This window comes from Grampus griseus (genome assembly GCF_964374135.1).
Source record: "Grampus griseus genome assembly, chromosome: 11".
Lineage (NCBI taxonomy): Eukaryota > Metazoa > Chordata > Mammalia > Artiodactyla > Delphinidae > Grampus > Grampus griseus.
This window is the reverse complement of record NC_139005.1, coordinates 1,610,319-1,631,755: the sequence shown is the minus strand read 5'-3', so window position 1 is coordinate 1,631,755 and position 21,437 is coordinate 1,610,319. Positions and strand designations below refer to the sequence as shown.

The following is a 21,437-nucleotide window of genomic DNA, read 5'->3' as shown; positions in this document are numbered from 1 at the left end:
CCTGCATAGTAGCAGCCGCAGCATCTCCCTAAATGCCGCCCGGAGCGGCTCTGCGCTGGAAATGCCTTGCTTTCCTCCCTTTCCTGGTCTCTCAGTCCCCTGTTTCCTTAAGCAGCAGGTCCCGAGCAGGGCTCCCCAGGCTGGAGCGACCCCCAGGGTGAGAAGGGGAGGGTGGGACGGGAGGCTGGGGAGAGATGGACCTTCCCCGGGAAGCAGGCCCTCCCGGTGCCCCTGGTCTGCATCGCACACTGACTGCTCCCTTTGGCCTTTTCTCTCCAGGGAGCCCGTCTCGGAAGCCGTCGGCCCCCGGGGTCTTCCCCGGGCCCTGCGGGGGGCGCGGGCGGACCATGCCCAGCCCGCCTGCCCTGCTCGCTGCTGCCGCTGCGCTGTTCGCCTGCTGGGCCCCGCTTCGGGCCGCGGCCAGCTCCTGGTGGTGAGTGCGGGCTGCAGCCCTCCCAGCCTGGCCCCCTGGGCCATAGAAGAGGGGCGAAGGGGCCGTTCCCTTTTCAGCAACCCCAGGAGAACGGGCACAGCTCTTTCTCTCTCGAGCCCCCAGCGTTATGTAAAGGCTCCCTGAGGAGAAAGGATTAGTTCATTTGGCTTTTTCTCTGATCCTGTCCACAGTCCCCTTTCCCTGGACCTCCTCCGTCTCCATGGGTTGTTAGAAACAGCTCTTTTGTTGCTTTCGGATCAATACGAATATTGATTTTTCTTTCCTGCTGGTGAGGGCAAGGAGAGCAGGAGTCCCAGTTTCTAAGTCTGAAGACCTGATGAGGGCTTTGCAGGAGAATGTGTGGCTTCCTTTTGTGTTGTTAAGATTACTGTGACTGCCAGGTGGACAGGGGAATGGCAGGCATGCCCCCCGTCCCCTGTTTGGCATGGTCTGTGCTCTGCTCTCATTTTTGCTCAGATGGCAAAACCACAGCCTTCCCCTCTGACTTAGCACCTTATTATATCTGCTAGATGAGCGGGAGAGCCCTACAGGGCAGGGTCAGGGGCCGTGTGGCAGAGAAGGAAGTGCAGACTTTTAGAAGATATGGCCATGTATGTAAATTGGTTTCGATTTTAAAGGCCTAAGGGGAGTTCTCTTGAAAGGAATGGGCTGCTTTCCGCACACATCCTGCACTTGGGCCACAGTGGCCTGGCCGCGCCTCCTGCAGAGAAGCGGCCTCACGCACAGCACGCCCACCCGGCGGCCACTCCGGTCGTCCCCCCGAAGCCCTCTCCCAGCTCGGAGCACTCCTCCCTGTCTGGTCACTGTGGATCCAGACGCCCAAGGTGGTCTCGGGCATTCGACGTCTCACACGTCGCCTGCGTTCGTGCCTCAGTTTCCCTTTGAAGGCAGGAACTCGGTTTTGGGTGACTTTCCTTCCCAAGCCCCTGGCTCAGGGCCTCCCCTGGGAGGGGGTCAGGTGCGAGGCCTGCTGCTGCCCCGGGGCCGCGCTCACTCCTGGCCTTCTCGCTGCAGGTCTTTGGCTATGAACCCGGTGCAGAGGCCTGAGGTGTTCATCATCGGGGCGCAGCCCGTGTGCAGCCAGCTCCCCGGGCTCTCCGCCGGCCAGCGGAAGCTGTGCCAGCTGTACCAGGAGCACATGGCCTACATAGGCGAGGGGGCCAGGACGGGCATCAGGGAGTGCCAGCACCAGTTCCGGCAGCGGCGGTGGAACTGCAGCACCGTGGACGACGCCTCCGTCTTCGGGAGAGTCATGCAGATCGGTGAGCGGGGCATGGGGCTGGAGCAGCCGTGCTTCCCGGCCTGGGAGCCAGGCGTGCTAGGGGGTGGTCTCGGGTGGCGTGCCGGCGCCCAGCCCCCGGGCTCAGCTGGCCCTCTGCTTCCCGCCCTGCCCCGAGCAGGGAGCCTAGAGGCGCTCCCTCTGGGCAGGGGGCGGGGGTCTAAGCTGAGTTAGAGCGGATCGGGAAGCCCGCCCCCCACGACTGACCCCTGTCTCAGCTCCAGGGCCTCCTCGAGAGCTGTGGGCAGAGAGCTGAGTGTCTGGAGAGTTTTGCCTCTTCCACTTGGACTCTGAGAGAGAGAGAAACTTTGGGACAAATTGGCGATGGCTATCATTAAGCCGACCCAGATCCAGTCCCGGCTTTTTCATTTGAAAGGGGATGTGTGTGAAAGTGAGGGCGGGGAGGGGCAGACTGAAGGAGGAGGAGGAGAGGGCCGCCCCGCCTGGATTCCCGTCCCGTCCCCTCTCCCACGCCTGGCCGAGGATTCTTCGGCTGCCCTATTGCTTAGATGGAGGTGTGATCTGGGGTCTAATTGTTTTAGGTCCTTTTGAAATGCAATCCTCCCCTCCCTGGCAAGAAATTGAGAAATCCGGCCCTATTCTACTGGTTCTTATCCCCAGGGCCATAAAAAGAAGGTGTTAGAGCACAATGTCCCGGCTCACACTCTCCCCGAACAGCTTCCCCCCCCCCAAGGCAACATTCTGCAGTTCCCTGAGGCTGCGGTTTCCAGCAGGCCGGGACCAGGGGAGTTAGGGATTCTGTGCTTTTGCGAAGGCCCCTCCCTCTCCTGACCCCCTTCCCCTCCCTCCCTGCCCCACGTTGAGAAGTGAGGTCCAGGGAGATTACACTTTGAACCTTGCTTCTCTCTTCTTCCTTCAGCATCAACTCTAGGCCCTTGAAAGGAATTCTCATGAGTTCCTGTAACAGTCCTGCTGGGCAACTTTCCCGAAACAATAGGCCTGGGGGTCAAATGGGATTCATTCATAGTTGATCAAATACGCTTAGTGCCTGTCCCTTCTTCCCGGTGAGAGTCTTGGTTAGCCACTCTCCTCCCTGCCTGCTGGGTTTCAGGTGAGGAAACTAGGATGGCCCAGGTGTAGAGAGAGGCATCCCCTCATCACTGTCAGGGAACTAATATTTCTTTGGGACCTAGTGAATGCCTGACGTTGGCCAGATCCTTTTCACGTAATTTTGTCGCGTGAAGGCCCGAAAGTGGGGCTTTGCTTTAGGGAAGGAGGCGTGTCGGGAACAGAAACTCCGTGGGGTGCAGGTCTGCGTGGTGGAGTGACCAGTGAAAGCAGACGCTACCAGTCTCTGCCCTACTCTGCTACAAATGGAAGCCCTCTGTTTGCCTTATTCTCACCGTCCCCTTTTGCAGCTTCCCTGCAGGCTTCTGCTGCCTGGGAAGCTGTGCTCCCGCCTCCCGCTGGGCCCAGGCACTCTGGCGAGTCCTCTCCGTGTGTCTGGCGGGTGGCTTCTGAGACGCCTTCCTCTGAGCCACTGCAAGCGTCCACCACCAGAGGGCAGCAGAGCAGCCTGGAGGGCACCAGGCCCCTTGCCTGGAGGCCAGGGAGGCCACGGAGGCGGGAGGCTCCTGCGGGTAGCTGGGCAGCTGTGGAACAGAGGACGTGATGTTGTCCTGCTGTCTCTGTGTCCCGGGAAGATTCGCGACCTCTCAGGAGCTCCCTGGCTGCTGGTTTCTCAGCCTTTATCCTCTCTGTATTGTTTCACATATAGAGACGCCCCCGGTTCTCTGCTGCTGAGAGCAGCACGAAGTCTGTCCTTAGGCTTCCCTGAGGCCCACGTGCTGCCCCAGGAAGGCAGAGCTGCCTGCGCTCAGGGCCGAATGATGCCCCCAACCAAAGGAGACAGAGTGACCACGGGGCATCCCGAGGGGATTCACCGGGACAGACCGGGATCCAACTACATGGTGGGCTGGACCCTCAGAGCCCTGACGTCTGCAGGATTACGCTCAGCTGCAGGAACGTTATTTTAAAAGGCAGTTCTGAGAGGGGTGACTCAGCTCTGCAAAGCGTGTTTGCTAAAGAACGGTGGTGGAAGAAATCAGACATACGTAGCTTGGAAAAGAGAAAACATAAAAGGCATATTCGTTGTTTTCAAATCCTGAAGGGCTGTCAAATGGAAGAGGGATTAGCTCCAGAAAAGGGAAGTTATAGGGAGGCATCTTTCAGCTTGCTCAGAGAAAGAACATTCTGGTGATTAGAGTCATTTTAAAAAGATGGAGTGGGTGGCCTTGGGAACCCAACCCGATTCTCCAAGGCGTGTTGTAAAAGCGATGCTCACAGCGGATGGAGTGTAGATCTGGGCCCGGCTTCAGACTCTCCTCCTTGTCCCTGGATGCCAGGTTGGGAGTTGAGGAACTGTTTTAGGGAGACTTCTCAGGCATGACTCCTTCAAAGGGGTGCCCAGTCCCTCCTCCCTAAGACCCCTTGGCCATCTTACCGTCCTGGGAGCTCGCATAGTCTAACTCCCTAGACCCACAGATCCTGTCTCTGGCTGTGGTTCACACTGGCTCACACATCAGTCCCGAGGGCTGAATCATGAGTGTGGCTTCCCACGTCACCTGGTTTTCCCTGGTGCTTCTCCTGACCCCTGGTTACTGGAGAAAAACTGACTTGCCCTGTCTGTTCTGGTTGCAAACTTCACTGTGTTGTGCCTAGACCATCCAGAAGTAGGGCCAGGTGCAGTGACTGCAGACTGCCTTCCTCACCACCTGCCAAGACAGTATCGTGGGACGGCTACCCCTGACCTTGGAGGCTCAGAAGAGGGGGCACGTGGGGAGCAGAAGATCCTGCCTGGTTTAATCGCTGAGATCACGACTGAATCTCAGTTCCCTGCTAAGAATGCCTCCCCTCCCTCCATACCTGAGTCCATACGAGTATTATTTATCGTTTCTCATAACAGCTTTACTGAATGTAATTCATGTGTGGTACAATTCAGCATTTTTTTTTTTTTTTTTTTTGGCGGTACGCGGGCCTCTCACCACTGTGGCCCCTCCCGCTGCGGAGCACAGGCCCCGGACGCACAGACCCAGCGGCCATGGCTCACGGGCCCAGCCGCTCTGCGGCATGTGGGATCTTCCTGGACCGGGGCATGAACCCGTGTCCCCTGCATCGGCAGGCGGACTCTCAACCACTGCGCCACCAGGGAAGCCCTGCCTTTTTGATTATAGCCGTCCTCGTGGGTGTGAAGTGATGTCTCGTGATTTTGATTTGCATGTCCCTGGTGGCTGAGTATTATTTTTTTATCAACGTTTTTATTGAAGTAGAACATCCATCATATGGGTTCTTAAGTGGTTCACTATAGCAATAAAGTACAGTTTGGAATTTTTTTTTTTTTTTTTTTTTTTTTTTTGCTGTATGCGGACCTCTCACTGTTGTGGCCTCTCCCGTTGCGGAGCACAGGCTCCGGACGCGCAGGCTCAGCGGCCATGGCTCACGGGCCCAGCCGCTCCGCAGCATGTGGGATCTTCCCAGACCGGGGCACGAACCCGTGTCCCCTGCGTCGGCAGGCGGACTCCCAACCACTGTGCCACCAGGGAAGCCCTGGATTTTTTTTTTTTTTTTTTAAAGATGTTGGGGATAGGAGTTTTTTTAATTAATTAATTTATTTTGCTGTATTGGGTCTTTGTTTCTGTGCGAGGGCTTTCTCTAGTTGTGGCAAGTGGGAGCCACTCTTCATCGCAGTGCATGGGCCTCTCACTATCGCGGCCTCTCTTGTTGCGGAGCACAGGCTCCAGACGCGCAGGCTCGGCAGTTGTGGCTCACAGGCCCAGCTGCTCTGCGTCATGTGGGATCCTCCCAGACCAGGGCTCAAACCCGTGTCCCCTGCATTGGAAGGCAGATTCTCAACTACTGCGCCACCAGGGAAGCCTGCACAGTTTGGATTTTTTACGGGAAATGATCTGGACGTTTGGAAAGACCGTGCTGAGTGACCGTGGAGGTGGTCCCCCAGTGCTGTCGGGGTGGGAGGCAGTGTGGACCTCGGGGGACAGAGGGAAACGGCCCAGAGGATTCTGGATTCTGTCATCCTAGTTCATTTCTACTCCTGGTCTCGGCCACTGTCCAGCTAGATAATGCAGGCGTAAAAAGACAGATGTGTGACTCGTGGAGGGGGAGAAACAGACCTGTGAAGGAGAGGTGTTTGCCAGGATAGAGCTGCACTGTGGGTCCCATGATTGGTGCCCAGTCTCGTTCCGACTGTCCCACCTGGTCCACCAGTGCCTCCATGGCCCCCCTCCCGTCCACTCTGGCCGGGATCCTAGGAAGGCACAGCCGGGGCGACCTCTCCGGAGGGGATGAGGTGCAGGCCGGGGCTGAAGGGGCTCACGGGCAGACGAGTCAACTTCGGTTCCTGGTCCAGGGCGCTTTCTCACCCCGGGGGCCTCGGCAGGGAGAGGTGCCCGCTCCCGGGGTGCGGGCTGGCGGGGCGGCAGGGGGCGGGGGCCTCACCCATCTCCTGTCCACCCGCAGGGAGCCGGGAGACGGCCTTCACCTACGCCGTGAGCGCGGCCGGGGTGGTCAACGCCATCAGCCGTGCCTGCCGCGAGGGGGAGCTGTCCACGTGCGGCTGCAGCCGGGCCGCGCGGCCCAAGGACCTGCCCCGGGACTGGCTGTGGGGCGGCTGCGGCGACAACGTGGACTACGGCTACCGCTTCGCCAAGGAGTTCGTGGACGCCCGCGAGCGCGAGAAGAACTTCGCCAAGGGCTCGGAGGAGCAGGGCCGCGTGCTCATGAACCTGCAGAACAACGAGGCCGGCCGGAGGGTAAGCGACCCCGCCCCACGCACACCTGGACGGCGGGCCCCGCCCACACACACACCTGGACAGGGGGCCCCACCCACATGCACACCTGGACAGGGGGCCCTGCCACACACACACGTGGACGGAGGGCCCCAACCACACACACCTGGACAGGGGGCCCCGCCCACACACACACCTGGACAGGGGGCCTCGCCCACACACACACCTGGACAGGGGACCCTGCCACACACACACCTGGACAGGGGGCCCCGCCCACACACACACCTGGACAGGGGCCCCGCCCACACACACACCTGGACGGAGGGCCCCCCCCACACACACCTGGACAGGGGACCCTGCCACACACACCTGGATGGAGGGCCCCAACCACACACACCTGGACAGGGGGCCCTGCCCACACACACCTGGACAGGGAGCCCCGCCCACACACACACCTGGACAGGGGGCCCTGCCATACACACACCTGGACGGGGGCCCCACCCACACACACACCTGGACGGAGGGCCCCACACACACACACCTGGACAGGGGACCCTGCCACACACACCTGGACGGAGGGCCCCGCCCCCACACACACCCAGATGAAGGACCCCACCCCCGCAGACAACTAGACCATCGGCTGTTCCTGGGCTCTGCTGTGCGATGGCAGCTGGTCCAGGAAGGGGTTGAGTCTGACCACAGAGATTCTTACGAGGCTGACCTAGATTCCCACACTGTGGAACTCGTCCTTGACTTCCAAAGGCTCCATTTCCCACAAGACACACGCAGTTGTCACTCGTTTAGCCTTATCTGTTTCTCCACTGGACATCCGTGCCTGTAGGACTTAGATGCGGTCTCATCACCAGAACCCCAACACCTCTCGTCTTGACCGCCCCTCCTGTGTCGTGTGAACAGCTAGGATGATTGGAAGTTTAGGCCAGCAGACCTTGTCTGGGGTTTATGGTTTGTTAGAGGCTCAGGTAAAGCAGAGCTGACTTTTCAGGGCTGCCGTCATGCGTATCCCGAGACCCAGTCCAAAAGCACGCTTCAGTACTGATGGCAAACACACTTGGGTGCTTTAACTTAAGTGGAACTGTGGACGGCACCCATCCTTTGAAGGCCCAGTCTCATCAACCTCATGTAAGAGGCGAGGGTCTTCTGAGCCTCCATTTCAGTGGAGACGAAAATGTAGGTCTGGGGAGAGCTGGGCTTATTGTTAGTGCAGAGCACACCTGGGCCAGGGCTCTGGGCTTCCTGCACGGGTGCTGGAGAGTTCGGGCCTCATCTGCCGGCACCTGCTCAGGAAGCCCCCGTGTCTGAGCACGTGGCCTGCTCCTCTCTCCTGAGCGGGGTCTGCCCCGACGGGGTCTGCCTCTGCTACCGACTGGAGGCCTCGCTCAGCCAGAAGCTGTCTTCCACTCTTCAGGCGTCCACCGTGGATGTGCGTCCAGATCTCCCTGGACAGAGGTCTGAGGCCCGAGTGCTGGGTGGCGGGAGGCCCTCCTGGCGAAGGGCCGGGGCCACGGACCTCTCAGGAAACCACACAGACCTCTCTCTGGGAGAGCTGTCCACACTCAGGTCTGCGTCAAGCCCGGGCTCGGGGCCCAGCAAGGTACTTAGTGAGGCCAATGAGCCAACGACAAAACAGGAACAGCAGTTTCTGGAGAAGTAAATTCAGGAATTTAATGTTGGTTCATTGGTGACTCAGTAACAGGATATGGATAGACTTCTAAAAAGTGTTAATATATTTATTTCTTAAAAAATTAACTCGTTTCATAGGAGCACATATCAAACAAAGGGGATTGGAAATGCCTTTTCTATGACTCAGCATCCTGTGGTGCTGGCAGAACATGGTACCCATGTGTAAACCTAGCACCATCACTAGCGTGACATCAGGTCAAAATTAGAATTGGTCGTTGCCCAGCATCTTCCGTGCAGAGCCCACGTCCAGAGGCTGGTTTTGTTCAGCCTCTGAATATATGGGTGTTCTGAAGATATGGGTGTTCAGCTGGGGCGTGTCGGGAGTTCGGGCCGTCGCTCTGATCCGTGGCTATTGTGCTATAAATCCGGGCGGAGAGACCAGAACTCTTCTGCTCTGAGGGCATCTGTGGAGCTGCCTCAGTCTCCCACGACTTCCTCTCTGTTTGCCAGTCTTTGGGAGTCTAACCGTGAGAGACTGATTTTAAAAAAAAAAGGTTAGGGTCTTCACTTTATCTCCTGAATGCCCCAATTCTACCCATTTTTCGAGGTCCCAGTTCAAACACCACGTACTCCCACAATCTTTCCCATCCCCCGTGGCTGGCAGTCTCTGCGTCTGAAGCGCGGTGGAGACCTGCGGACGTGCCTGAGGTGTTAGACTTTGCTGACTCCAGCTCCTGAGGAGCGGGCTGCCCTGGGACCTCTGCACGTGACAGTGCAGGGAAAAGTCCCCGTGGCCTCCTAGCAAGAGGTCAAATTCAGGAAGGCTTTCCTGCCTCTGCTCGGAGCCGTGCCTGGGGCCCCAGGGCAGATGCGGAGGTGCCCAGCCGCTCGTCCTCATCCGGCCCCACTTCTGCTGGCTCCTCATTTCTTCACCCTTAATTGTTTGTTTGCTTTTTCCAGCCCTTATCTCGGCTGCGCCTTCCATCGGCCTGTCCTACCCCCTCCCCTACCCCCTCCCCGGCTTCGTCTGTCTGCCCCCTGCAGTCTCCTCACCTCTGCACAGCCCTTTATCTCTCCCCGGCGTCCATCTGCTCCAGGTGGGGAGTCTCTGTCCCTCTCTATGTCTTATGCCCCCTCCAAGGAGCAGCCCTTGCCATCAATCACCTCCCGCCTCCTGACACCTACACAGAACCTTCCTCAGGAAGGAAGGTGGCCGGCATGGAAAATGCCCCAGACCGGTATTTTACAACCAGATCCTTTTAAAGGGTAGGATATCTAGGATCTGACGTCTTGACCACAGAGGAAATCTCGGACATACTTTGCAAGAAGTTTCTCTTGGCCTTTGAGAGCCTCTAGGGACCCTGTTTTACAATACTGAAGCCAGGGGCGGTGGGTTGATACTGCCTCGCCACTCAAGGGCCTCTGAGCATTTTCCAGATGAAAGCTGCCTCGTCCTTGTGACGTTCCTGCCAGTGACCGAGCTCCGTCACACCGTTAGATGCGGAGGAGAGGCAAGGGGCTCTGCCAGGGGGCGAGATGTCGACCTAAGAAAAATTTTTAAAACATTCTCTTGCTTTTTCAGTTCGCAGCAAGGGCCAAAATCACCAACCTCCTTCTCTTGCAAGAGGAGCATCTATATATTAGCAACAGTAAAATATTTAAAATACAAACATAACCGTCTCTACGGTGTCTTCCTTCCTAGAAGAAGGTAGAATGGACGTCTAAATAGTGAGGGTCAGTGACGCTCTCCCTTCCGGATTTGTTTTACTAAAATTCCTGTCCCTCCCAAATCTCCCCGTGGAGATGCTTATCCACCCCTCACCCCCAGTCACTCAGTGTCGGGTACACAGTTTTAGGCCCTTAATGTTTCCTCCTTCTTCTAACAGCACCAGCTGCCTGACATCCCTCTCTAAACCCAGGACCATTTCCAAGGAATGTCAGGCTCCAGCTCAGACCCGGGGGATTTGCGCCAGAGGACGATTGCGGGCCCTGTCTTTGAAGTCCCTGTCGGAATGGGGTGTCAGTTCCTTTCTGCCTTTGGCCTGGAGCTGCCAGCCAAGTGCTGGTGCCTTTAACCTTGGGGAGGGGCCTGCCTGACTTCTCCACCCTAATCCGTTTTTAAGCCCCAAGTTTGGTGAGCAGCCCTTCCTGGGTGGCCCTTGCACAGTTTATTGAGCCTCATGTAGAGCGACAGTTTCTCCACCCGAAAATAGTGGGAATAGTTCTGTACCAGAAAAAAATCAGGAAGAGTTTGGACAGGAGTGATATGAGCTGATGCAGCTGAAGCTGTCTCTTGCACCTGCAGCGGTCCCAGCCGCAGTGCTGAATAAAGACACAATCTGGGGACTCTTGAAAAGAAAGCCGAGAGAAACCCTTGACAAATGAGTCCTGCCTGCGTCGGTGACAATAGCTGTGGCAGAAGAAAATGTTGGGCAGCGGACCTGCATCTTTATCCTGCCATCTGCACTTCTGGGCCGGCTGCCAGGGCTAGTTGACACAATGCATCCGTATGCTTTCGCTGAAAGGCACTTTGTAAGCAGCTTTCTGGTCTGCTCTTGCTTTTCCATTTGGATTTGGGGTAGCCCACGTTCAGGTCCCCTCCCATTTTTGTGGTTCAGTGACTTCTGGGTGGATTTGTTTTCCAAGACATCCGCCCTAAGATGGACCCACCGGTCTGCTCTCCCATCGCAGAGGGGCTGCCCCTCCCCTGCATCACAGCCACTCCCAGGGGGTGTCTTGTCACAACGTGCTGGTTTATGGTGAGGCTCCGATGACTCTGTAGAGCTAGTGACCAACTGTTAACGTAGAAAAAGGGACCGTTGAATTCTTAGGGGACTTGACAAGATTGTGGATAGCTTTCGGCGAGCCAGGGCCGTGCCAGCGGTCTCTGTTACAGGCTCCCGGTGCGGCTGATTCTTTTTTCTGGACTGGGCTCCACATTGTGTAAAAGCTAGACTCATGTTGTTGGTTTTTATTTGTTTGAGACTTTGATCAAGATAGAAATAGCCTTTTTTTTTTTTTTTCCTGCTGGTAACGATGACACATTTCTTGTGACAATTTCAGGTGATAATAAATGGGTAACAAAAAGGGCACGTGGACCACCCTGGCAGTGGCTCAGACACGGCCGTCGCCTCCCCAGAAGTTTTCTGTGTGCTGTTGCTTTTATCCACTATCCGCACGCGCACCCTGCCGGCCCTCTCCTGCACTCGCCCTAGCCAGCCTCTGGGCATCTTCCGTCAGGGATGTTCCTTCTCACCCCCTTCTCTCTCCTGCCCCTCTCCCCGCAGGCTGTGTATAAGACGGCAGACGTGGCCTGCAAATGCCACGGCGTCTCGGGGTCCTGCAGCCTCAAGACCTGCTGGCTGCAGCTGGCGGAGTTCCGCAAGGTGGGGGACCAGCTGAAGGAGAAGTACGATAGCGCGGCTGCCATGCGCATCACCCGCCGGGGCAAGCTGGAGCTGGTCAACAGCCGCTTCAAGCAGCCCACCCCCGAGGACCTGGTCTACGTGGACCCCAGCCCGGACTACTGCCTGCGCGACCAGAGCACGGGCTCGCTGGGCACGCAGGGCCGCCTGTGCAACAAGACGTCCGAGGGCCTGGACGGCTGCGCGCTCATGTGCTGCGGCCGCGGCTACGACCAGTTCAAGAGCGTGCAGACCGAGCGCTGCCACTGCAAGTTCCACTGGTGCTGCTTCGTCCGCTGCAAGAAGTGCACGCAGGTCGTGGACCAGTTCGTCTGCAAGTAGACAGGGCCGCTCTCCTGTGCTCCTCCGCGCTGCTGCACAGAGTCTATAGGATATAAATCTATATAAATCTATTTTATATTTGTATAAAGAAAAGGATGGATGGTAAATAATTGAAGGAAGAAAACGGAAGGAAAAGCCTATTTAAGAGACGCTGGAAATCTTGGAGGGTTGGATTTTGCTGGTTCTCTGATCCCAGTGGGTGGGAAAAGGGCTCTGTCCCCGCCTCTGGTGGGGGCTCTCAAGAGGTAGGGACTTGGGAATGTTCCCTGTCTACCCACCGCGGCCTTGAGGACAGAGGTGGTGCTTGGAGGGGGAACTTGGTGATGTCTGGAGTCTTTGCTGGGTGGGTGACTGCCCTGCGACCCTGGCCTCTGGGCCAGGCGGCCCCGTGGAGTGACGGGAACCCAGCCTCACGCCTGGAATCTTCTGGGTCTCGTCCAGAACACCGACTGGTTCCATGAGAGGCCCAGTGCCTCCTTGCACTTTCGTCTGTGTGCGTACTTGCAGAATCCACAGTTACAGGAAAGAGGACAGGCCCCACGCCGTCTCTGGGGACCACAGAGGGACAGCTCCTCCCCAGATTCCGGGGCCTGCCTTTCCAGCGAGAATTACTTTTCCTCTGCGATTCACTGGCACCTGCACCAGGAGGGAGGGGTCGTTTGACCTGATGTGTCAGGAAAGACATGGACTCTGTGCCCGAGCTGCAGAAAGCCAGGTGGTGACTGGCGAGGGCGGGTGGCACCGTGCTCCCGCGCAGGGAGCGGACGCTCCGATGCTTCTGCCGGCCCTCCCCGTTGCGGGAAGCTGGGGCAGGTGCGGCCATGCTTGGCCGGCCTGTTGCGGGCTCTTCACCTGTGCCCCAGATGTAGTTTCCCTCTGACATTAAACACCCTCCACTGAAGTGTCTCTTTCCTTACTTGGACACACGGTTATGTTTCATGGGTCCTTTTATTTTCGATCTGATCCTTGGAACCCTGCTACACGGTGCACGCACGGAAGAGGGCGAGAGAATGGAGACGTTTCAGAGCCCTAGTCTGGTGTTGCAGGGACAGGGGGACATCATGAGAATTCATAAGGTGACACGTGCGTGCACGCCTTCTCCGCAAGGGCAACACAGAGTTAAATGATGGCCGTTAACATCTCTGCTCTGAACAGAATTCAGAGAGTTAGGATTAAACCTCACATTTACCTCCTCTTCCCATCTTCCGCATTGTACCTCCCACCAGTCTTCCTGGGCTCTTGGTGACCACAGGCGTTGGGGATGCCCTCTGCTGGCTCCTCCGTGTTGCCATGTGCGGTTTTGGGGCCAGAACTTCAGTTTTGGGACAGGAGAGAATAAGGCAGAGCTCAGGCACCCTAGAAAAGGCGGGGGTTTCTGGGAGAGACACTGAGACAGGCTGTCCAGCGAGCCAGAAGCCACAAAAGACACCAGTTTTATGTAAGAAAAGTTTGTTTCCGGGGAAGTGATGGGATTACGGGATTAACTTGGTTATAATGAGCAAATGATGCTGCAGAACAGTGTAAAAGAGATTCTGCCCGAGGGTGTCCAGGGTCCCATATCCTGCTGTGTCTTTAGTACCTAAAGAAGAACCTCCTGACCCGACACCGAGGAACGTCCGACGTGGGACTGTGTTCCCTGCAACTGTTCCTCGCGCAGTTACTCAGATTGGTCGACATTTTCAAGAGGAATGGTCCATGAGAGAAAGTGTTTAAACCACCTGGCCTACAAAAGATCAAAAGCGTGTCCTTGGCTTCAATCGCTGGCATTTAACCAAATAAACCAACCAGTCACCCAAATCAACTGTGACCGTCAGGGTTTTGAAACACTGGCTGGCTTCATTGCCCTTGCCTACATCACGGGTCCGCAGACCCCGAGAGTGACCTTGTATCAGGTGCTCAAAGTGTTTAAGAGCTGAGACCCAGTTCATCCTCAGACACTTCAGAAAGTTGGTTGGGAGTGACTTGCCCACAATCCCCAAAAGTGGCCCCGTGTTCACAAAGGGAGATGGCTCGCCCCTGTCACGCCGAGCTTATTCCTGCAGAGTCCTGGCCCGGGAATGGGCGAATACCCACTGTTTTCCTTCCAACTGCGGAGCAGATTGTATGTTCAAACACCCACGTGGTTGTTGCAGCCGCTGACAACCAGGTCTCGGGATTATTTAATTTTCAAAACGGGTTGGGATGAAGTTAGACTTATTGTCACACGCTTGTGGGATCCTGGTGAATTCGCAGCTGCCTGTGGCGTGGCCAGTGAGACAGTGGGAAGTGGGTGGAGAATGTGGAGCCTGCCCTAGACGACTGAGCTTCTGGGGACCTCCCCGGCGGTCCAGTGGTTAGGACGCTGCACTTCCACTGCCAGGGGCCAGGGTTCGATCTCTGGTCGGGGAACTAAGATCCCACAAGCTTGTGCGGCAAAGCAAAAAAAAAAGCAAAAAAAAAAAAAAAGCTTCTGCTCAGAACCGTGGACTGTTTGAGCAGAGAGTGTGGCAGTCAGACCCCCAGCTCCTGTGTGTCCAGATGAGGACCTCCAAACCATGAGCAGGTCCTAAACCTTAGTGTGCTGTGAGAATGCGGCGTCCTAGACCTGCAATGGCAGAAATGTTTATTCACTTGATCTGGGGTGGGTGGAGCTAGGACCACTGTCCACACCCTCATCAAGGACCTGAGGGAACCTGCGCTGGTGGTGCAGAGACTCTACTGGACCTACAGGTGTTGAGAGCTAGCCCAGGACCCACGGGGAGACAGGCAGCGGGGCCCTAATTCCCAACCTGGTGCTCTTGGCAACACCGTGCAGAATTCCCTGGCACCTGAAAGGTATTAACCTGTAGCCTAATTGAATTAATGAGATGCCTGGACCAAGCAGCCGTCCCAGGGAGCCTTTCTTTTTTTCTTTTTTTTTTTTTTTTTTTTGGCAGTGTCACAGCAGCTTGTGGGATCTTAGTTCCCTGACCAGGGGTTGAACCCGGGCCATGGCAGTGAAAGCACCAAATCCTAACCACTGGACTGCCAGGGAATTCCCCAGGGAGCCTTTTTGATGCGAGGGGAAAGAACCGATCTGCCCTGGGATCTTCCACCCGGGACTGGGGGAAGCCTACAGATCCACTATGAATATAATAAGGTGTTATTTACTTAGCTCTGTCTGCGGGCATTCACCTTGTCTTCAAGATGAAATTCAGAGAAAGGCAGGCCCGACTGCCTCCACTAAAAGTAGATGGGAGGGTGGGAAGACAGCCACAGCTGGGGTCAAGAGGAGGCCAGCCCTCCACTCACAAAGGCTTTGTGACCAGAGTCTCAGGACCTGAATTCGAAGCCCTACTTTGGAGAACACATTTCGTTGTCATCCACGCTCCATCCTTCGAGCTGAGAAACAAAACTTGCTACTTGTATTAAATCCCCAAGTTGGTTATTTCCTCTGAAATTCTGCCCTGCTTCTTCCCTTAAATCATTATTACTTTAGGGACTTCCCTGGTGGTCCAGTGGTTAGGACTCTGCACTTCCACTGTAGCGGGCATGGGTTCAATCCCTGGTCGGGGAACTAGGATCTTGTATGCTGCGTGGCCAAAAAAAAAAAAATATATATATATATATATATTTATTTAAGCTTTGTTATCCTTGGAGCTCTGGGCCCATAACAAGACGTCTGTGGTTGAAATTTCTCCACGAGACAACAGAGATCTTACAGATCCAGTGATTTATCAAGAAAGAAGCCCATTTCTTGGGAGGAGAGCCGCACTGTCCCAAGAAGGTGGGAAAAGTCCTCATTTCCATCTTAAAACAGGCTCTGATGCATTGCCAGACCCCCACTGACCCTGGTCACATGTATTTTGGGACCTCAGTGTGTGCGTGCGCGTGCATGGGGTATGTGTGCGTGTGCGTGCGCTTGTACACGCCCATGCCCACCATGTACACAGGAATGAACGCTTTCATTAATTTTGGAGGGGAGTTAGAGAGGCACTGGAGACGTGGAATATGTAAAAAAATAAATAAAAGTAACTGTCACCACTTCTGGCTGAGACGCTGCAGAACATGGATTGTCTGTCGTTATTGGAAACCCCTGCCCTCTGGTTGGGAGGACAAGCTTCACGTCTCTGGAAGAAGCCTGGGGGGCTGAGAAGGACCCCCCCCCAGCCGTGGTTGCTAAGTATTATTGTGAGTCCTTTGTTATGTAAGAATCTGCACTGTAGTTATACCCAAACAATAAGGAAAGGTGCTTTAATTCCTGATTTTACATAAGAATGCCAGGTAATTTGCCCCTAAGTAAGAAGGTTTGGCCCAGGTATGAGGTCAGATGTTCGGTGCTTGGAAGAGCCTTCACACAGTGGATTTTCACGTAGATTGTCCACGCTCTGCTTCCTCCCCTGCCGCCTGCCCTTTGCTCTTCACTCTGTCCATTTGCAGCTCTGCCCGAGGCGGCAACAGAAGATAGAACCAAATCAGTTAACGGGGGCTTCCTGAGTAGTTTTCATAAATAACAGAGTGGGAGAAGAGGTGGCTGAGATTAGGTTTTTAAATGATCTGCAAATTTAACTTGTCACTTACGTGTATTTCTACTGCTCCCCAGGATAATTGGAAATAGGCTTAAAGCTTCCACGGCCAAAGCAGATAGGAAACTGCAGTACAGAGCGAGCTGGCCCGAGTGTGGGCCCCGTCAGCAAACGGGCCCGAGTGTGGGCCCCGTCAGCAAGCATCAGAAGGGTCTGCAGCAGCTGCTCCAAGATGCAAAAGAAAAGGCAACTGTAGAAAGTGGCCCTCTCTAGGGGCTTCCCTGGTGGCACAGTGGGTAAGACTCTGCTTTCCCAAGGCACAGGGCCCAGGTTCGATCCCTGGTCAGGGAACTAGATCCCACATGCCACAACTAAGAAGCCTGTGTGCTGCAACTAAAAGAAAGATCCTGTGTGCTGCAATGAAGACCTGATGCAGCCTAAATAAATAAATACTTTTTTTTTACATCTTTATTGGAGTATAATTGCTTTACAATGGTGTGTTAGTTTCTGCTTTATAACAAAGTGAATCAGCTATACATATACATATGTTCCCATATCTCCTCCCTCTTGCGTCTCCCTCGCACCCTCCCTATCCCACCCCTCTAGGTGGTCACAAAGCACCGAGCTGATCTCCCTGTGCCATGCGGCTGCTTCCCACTAGCTATCTACCTTACGTTTGGTAGTGTATATATGTCCACGCCACTCTCTCACTTTGTCACAGCTTCCCCTTCCCCCTCCCCATATCCTCAAGTCCATTCTCTAGTAGGTCTGTGGTTTTATTCCTGTCTTACCCCTAGGTTCTTCATGACATTTTTTTTTCTTAAATTCCATATATATGTGCAGCCTAAATAAATAAATACTTTTAAAAAATATATAAAAAAGAGAGCTGCATCCTTTAAACCAATTTTATTTTAAAGCCAAAAGGGATGTGACTGTTTCAAGGGGCCCGGCCCTCTAGCATGCTTTCTAGAACTGGGGGCTGTGCTCTGTCTGTTGGGTCAACCAGCCCTTTGGCTAGTCTCTGATTTGACGTTGTCATCTCCCTTAGATTTACTGGTTTTCCAGAGACCTTTTTAGTAGAAGGGAAGTTTCATAAAGGAAGGACTTTAAAAAAAATCTCTTTTGTTCCCAGCTCTGTCTCCCAGAATCTCAAATAGTACCTTGCAGAGAGACGGTTCCATACATAATTGCTGGAGGAATGATGATTCTCACTCAACAGATGAGGGAACAGTGTAGTTTGTTTTCTCAAAGTTCCAAGTGATGGGCTTCCCTGGTGGCGCAGTGGATGGGGGTCCGCCTGCCGATGCAGGGGACGCGGGTTCGTGCCCCGGTCCGGGAAGATCCCATATGCCGCGGAGCAGCTGGACCCGTGAGCCGTGGCCGCTGGGCCTGCACGTCCGGAGCCTGTGCTCCGCATCGGGAGAGGCACAACAGTGAGAGGCCCGCGTACCGCAAAAAAAAAAAAAAAAAAAAAAGTTCCAAGTGACAGAAATTGATCTGAGGGCTTTCCTGGTGGCACAGCGGTTAAGAATCTGCCTGCCAATGTAGGGGACAAAGGTTCGAGCCCTGGTTGGGGATCAGATCCTGCATGCCTTGTGGCCAAACCCCCCCCCCAAACAAACCAAAAAACAATTATAAAGATACTGCCCTTTGAAAAAGAAGACAAAAAAATTTTTTAAAGAAAAAGAAATTAAACAACAAAAAATAAAGATACTTCCCTTTGACAGTAATAACTCTACAGCACCAGCTGCTTCCTTCACACTTTCCTCAGTTCTGCAAGGTCTGAGTCCTCACCAAAAGGAAATATCTGAGAGGGAGGAAGATGGCCTGATGTTTCTGTAAATCTCCCTCGGCTCCCAGGAGCAAAGGCAGCAAACACTGGAAACGTTACAAATGCCCTGCGGGCAGCCTGCTTTTGTCCCTTCCGATCTGAGAGCGTGCACTGCCCTGCCTTCTAGTCTGAGGCTGGGGACGGCAGGAGCATTGAGTAGGAAGTGGGTCCACTCGCACGTGTAAGGTGCTGTGTTCCCTCCTCTTTCTATTTTCTGACTGTCAGGGCCTCTCCTCTCCCTGAGCCAGGGCCAGGTCCCCAGCGCCCACTCTGCGCTGGGCTCGCCTTCCTCCTGGCCACACAGTGTCGCTGTTTCCCCAGCTCCAGCCCAGCGTCTGTGGCTCGCACCTTAGTTCAAAAGCTGGGCGTGGGGTCTTTGCAGGTTGATGCCAGAAACAGACTCTGGACAGCAGCTCGGCTGAGTTTTACATGTTTCGTTTGGACGAACTTGGGAAGAATTAGGTCAGTGTAATTTTACTAATTTTTTTTTTTTTGGCCACACCGCATGACCTGTGGGATCTTAGTTCCCCAACCAGGGATCGAACCCGGGCCCTTGGCAGTGAGAACTCAGAGTCCTAACCACTGGACCACCAAGGAATTCCCATATTTTACTAATTTTTTTTTGCGGTACGCGGGCCTCTCACTGCTGCGGCCTCTCCCGTTGTGGAGCACAGGCTCCGGACGCGCAGGCTCAGCGGCCACGGCTCACGGGTCCAGCTGCTCCGCGGCATGTGGGATCTTCCCGGACCGGGGCACGAACCCGCGTCCCCTGCATCGGCAGGCAGACCCCCATCCACTGCGCCACCAGGGAAGCCCACTAATTTTTTAAAGATTGAGTGTGCAAGGAAGATGAGGGGAGTGCCTAGTCTGGCTGGGATGGGCCACCGAGACGTCCGTGACAGCAGTGGAGCTCGGGCTGGGAAGTGGCATGTGTCAGCCACGGCGGATCCCCTGCCCCTAAGTAGTTTCCAGGCAGCCGAATACCCTGCTTGCTTGAAGGTCGTCATTGCAGAGGTGGGGAGTAACTATAGCTACCATTCAGAGGGCTGGCTGACTGTACCAGCTGCTCTGCATATATTATGGGTAATTCTCTCAGTACCTCTGCAGGGTCTGTGTTATTATCCACATGTTACAGATGGGAAGACTATGACTCAGAGAGGTCAAGTAACATCCTCGGACTCACACAGCTGCTACTTGATACCGAGCAACTCCAGAGGCCCTTCTGGTTCCTCAGTGGATTTCTGGGTGATCACAGGATGTAGTCACCTGCAGTAAGAGGTGCCCATTTCCTTCTGAGACTCAGGTGTGTACAATAATCTTCCCCATCTTGCCACCATGAATTTTTTAATACATATGCATCTTTTACTTATCTATTTTTATTTTGGCCGTGCTGGGCCTTAGTTGTGGCACGAGCGCTGATAGTTTCAGCGTGTGGACCCTTAGTTGCGGCATGCAGGATCTAGTTCCCGGACCAGAGATCGAACCCGGACCCCCTGCATTGGGAGCACAGAGTCTTACCCACTGGACCACCAGGGAGGTCCTACTACCAAGAATTTTGAATAAGAAGGGTGAGTAGGGAAATTTCTTCTGATCGAGGCACATGGCCGAGGGAACTTGGCCATCCTGAATCTAAGGGAAGGGAACAGGGAGTGCAGAGCTGAGGACACAGAGAATCTGCACAAAGGGAGGAGAGGGTGTTGAAAGACATGTTGAAGCAAAGACGGATGGTGGGAGCTGAGCTTGGCGCTTGCTGTGTGCCCAGGACAGCGGAACCGACTAGGTCACTTGCCTTACGTGTGAATTACAGAGCTGCCTCACGGTGGGTTCGTTTTACATAAGACAGTTGTTGTTGTTTCGTTTTTGGGTTTTTTGTTTTTGATTCTCTGAAATTTTTAATTTGTTCTGGTGATGTAACTAACACAGCAGAAGGACTTCAGCCGTCAGGCGAGGCGAGACAGCGGCCCTTGGAGGAGGCCCTGGGTAGGAGCGGTAAGATGGCCTCTTGGTGGGAGAGGCCTGAGCCGCAGGGATGATCGTGGGAAGGTTGTAGATCTGAGTGCAGACGACAAGAGTGGAATCGGCTGGAGGGGGGACGAGGTCACACATCCCTTGGGTCCTCAAGTCAAACATGGGCTTGGACTTCAGCCCCAGGGCCAGAGCGCATCTACCCAGGGAGGTGGGGACATGCGGCCCTCAGGAGGGGCCCGAGGCCCCCAGCAGAGATGGAGGACAGGCGGTCTCCCCTGGGCACTTCCCTGGATTTACACAAACCCCATTGCCTTTCCCGGGGCTGATGAGTCTGAGGTTTGGAATAATGGTGCTCTTCAGAATTCAGAAGGGCCCTGAGAATGTGTGACGTCAGCAGACCAGGCCGTGAGCTGAGCTCTGGAAACCCCTCTTCTAAGCTGCTCCCCCAGGAAGGTCCCGGGTTCCACGCCAGGACCCGCCTCTCCATCACAGGTGAGTACCTTCTACCACAGAGAAGGAGACACCCTAAAATACTTCCGAATTACGTACATATTTTCAGCCCCAGGGAGCCCTCCCCCTTCTGGTCAGTCCACTCTCGGGCTCAGATGTGCTGGCGGCCGAGTAGGACCAGGACACCTTGGGAATCGCCTGCTGCGCTGGACCGAGGGGCTGCGGCATGGGGGTGGGGTGGAGGGTGTCCAAGTGCGAGCGCTTCCCGGGCTGTGTCCACCACGGGGGTAAGAGCAGGAAGGGCAGCTCCTGCTGCAGACTCAGAGCCTCGCCTGCACTTCTGGGCGCCCATCCTCTATCTGTTTGGAGAGAAGGGAGCCCAGGAGCAAGCAAGATGCTGTCCATGGATCCCAGGAGAGGAAGCTCGAACTGGACGTTGAGTGGAGCTTGGGCAATTGCAGGGCCCGAGCTTGCCCTCCATCTGGCTGTTAAAATCTGGGGAGATTTAAGAATTCATGGGACTTCCCTGGTGGTCCAGTGGCTAAGACTGCGCTCCCAATGCAGGGGGCCCAGGTTCGATCCCTGCTCAGGGAACTAGGATCCCGCATGCCACAACTAAAGAGTCCGCCTGCCGCAGCGCAACCAAATAAATAAATAAATATTAAAAAAAAAAAAGAATTCATGGGACTTCCCTGGCGGTCCAGTGGTTAGGACTCCACGCTTCCACTGCAGGGGGGCACAGGTTCGATCCCTGCTCAGGGAACTAGGATCCTGCATGCCAGCGGTGTGGCCGAAAAAATAATAAAATAAAATAAAAAATA

The 21,437-nt window shown here is 55.0% G+C and overlaps 1 protein-coding gene across 1 annotated transcript; it reads left to right on the top strand.

Moving 5' to 3' along the window:
- Positions 1 to 347: 347 nt before the first annotated feature.
- Positions 348 to 11,883, top strand: WNT5B (Wnt family member 5B; the record flags this gene model as incomplete). Its single annotated transcript, XM_082665289.1, has 4 exons — positions 348 to 433; positions 1,469 to 1,716; positions 6,228 to 6,520; positions 11,425 to 11,883. The coding sequence occupies 4 exons, from the start codon at positions 348 to 350 to the stop codon at positions 11,881 to 11,883; spliced, it is 1,086 nt and encodes a 361-aa protein (XP_082521415.1).
- Between the last annotated feature and the right edge of the window lie 9,554 nt (positions 11,884 to 21,437).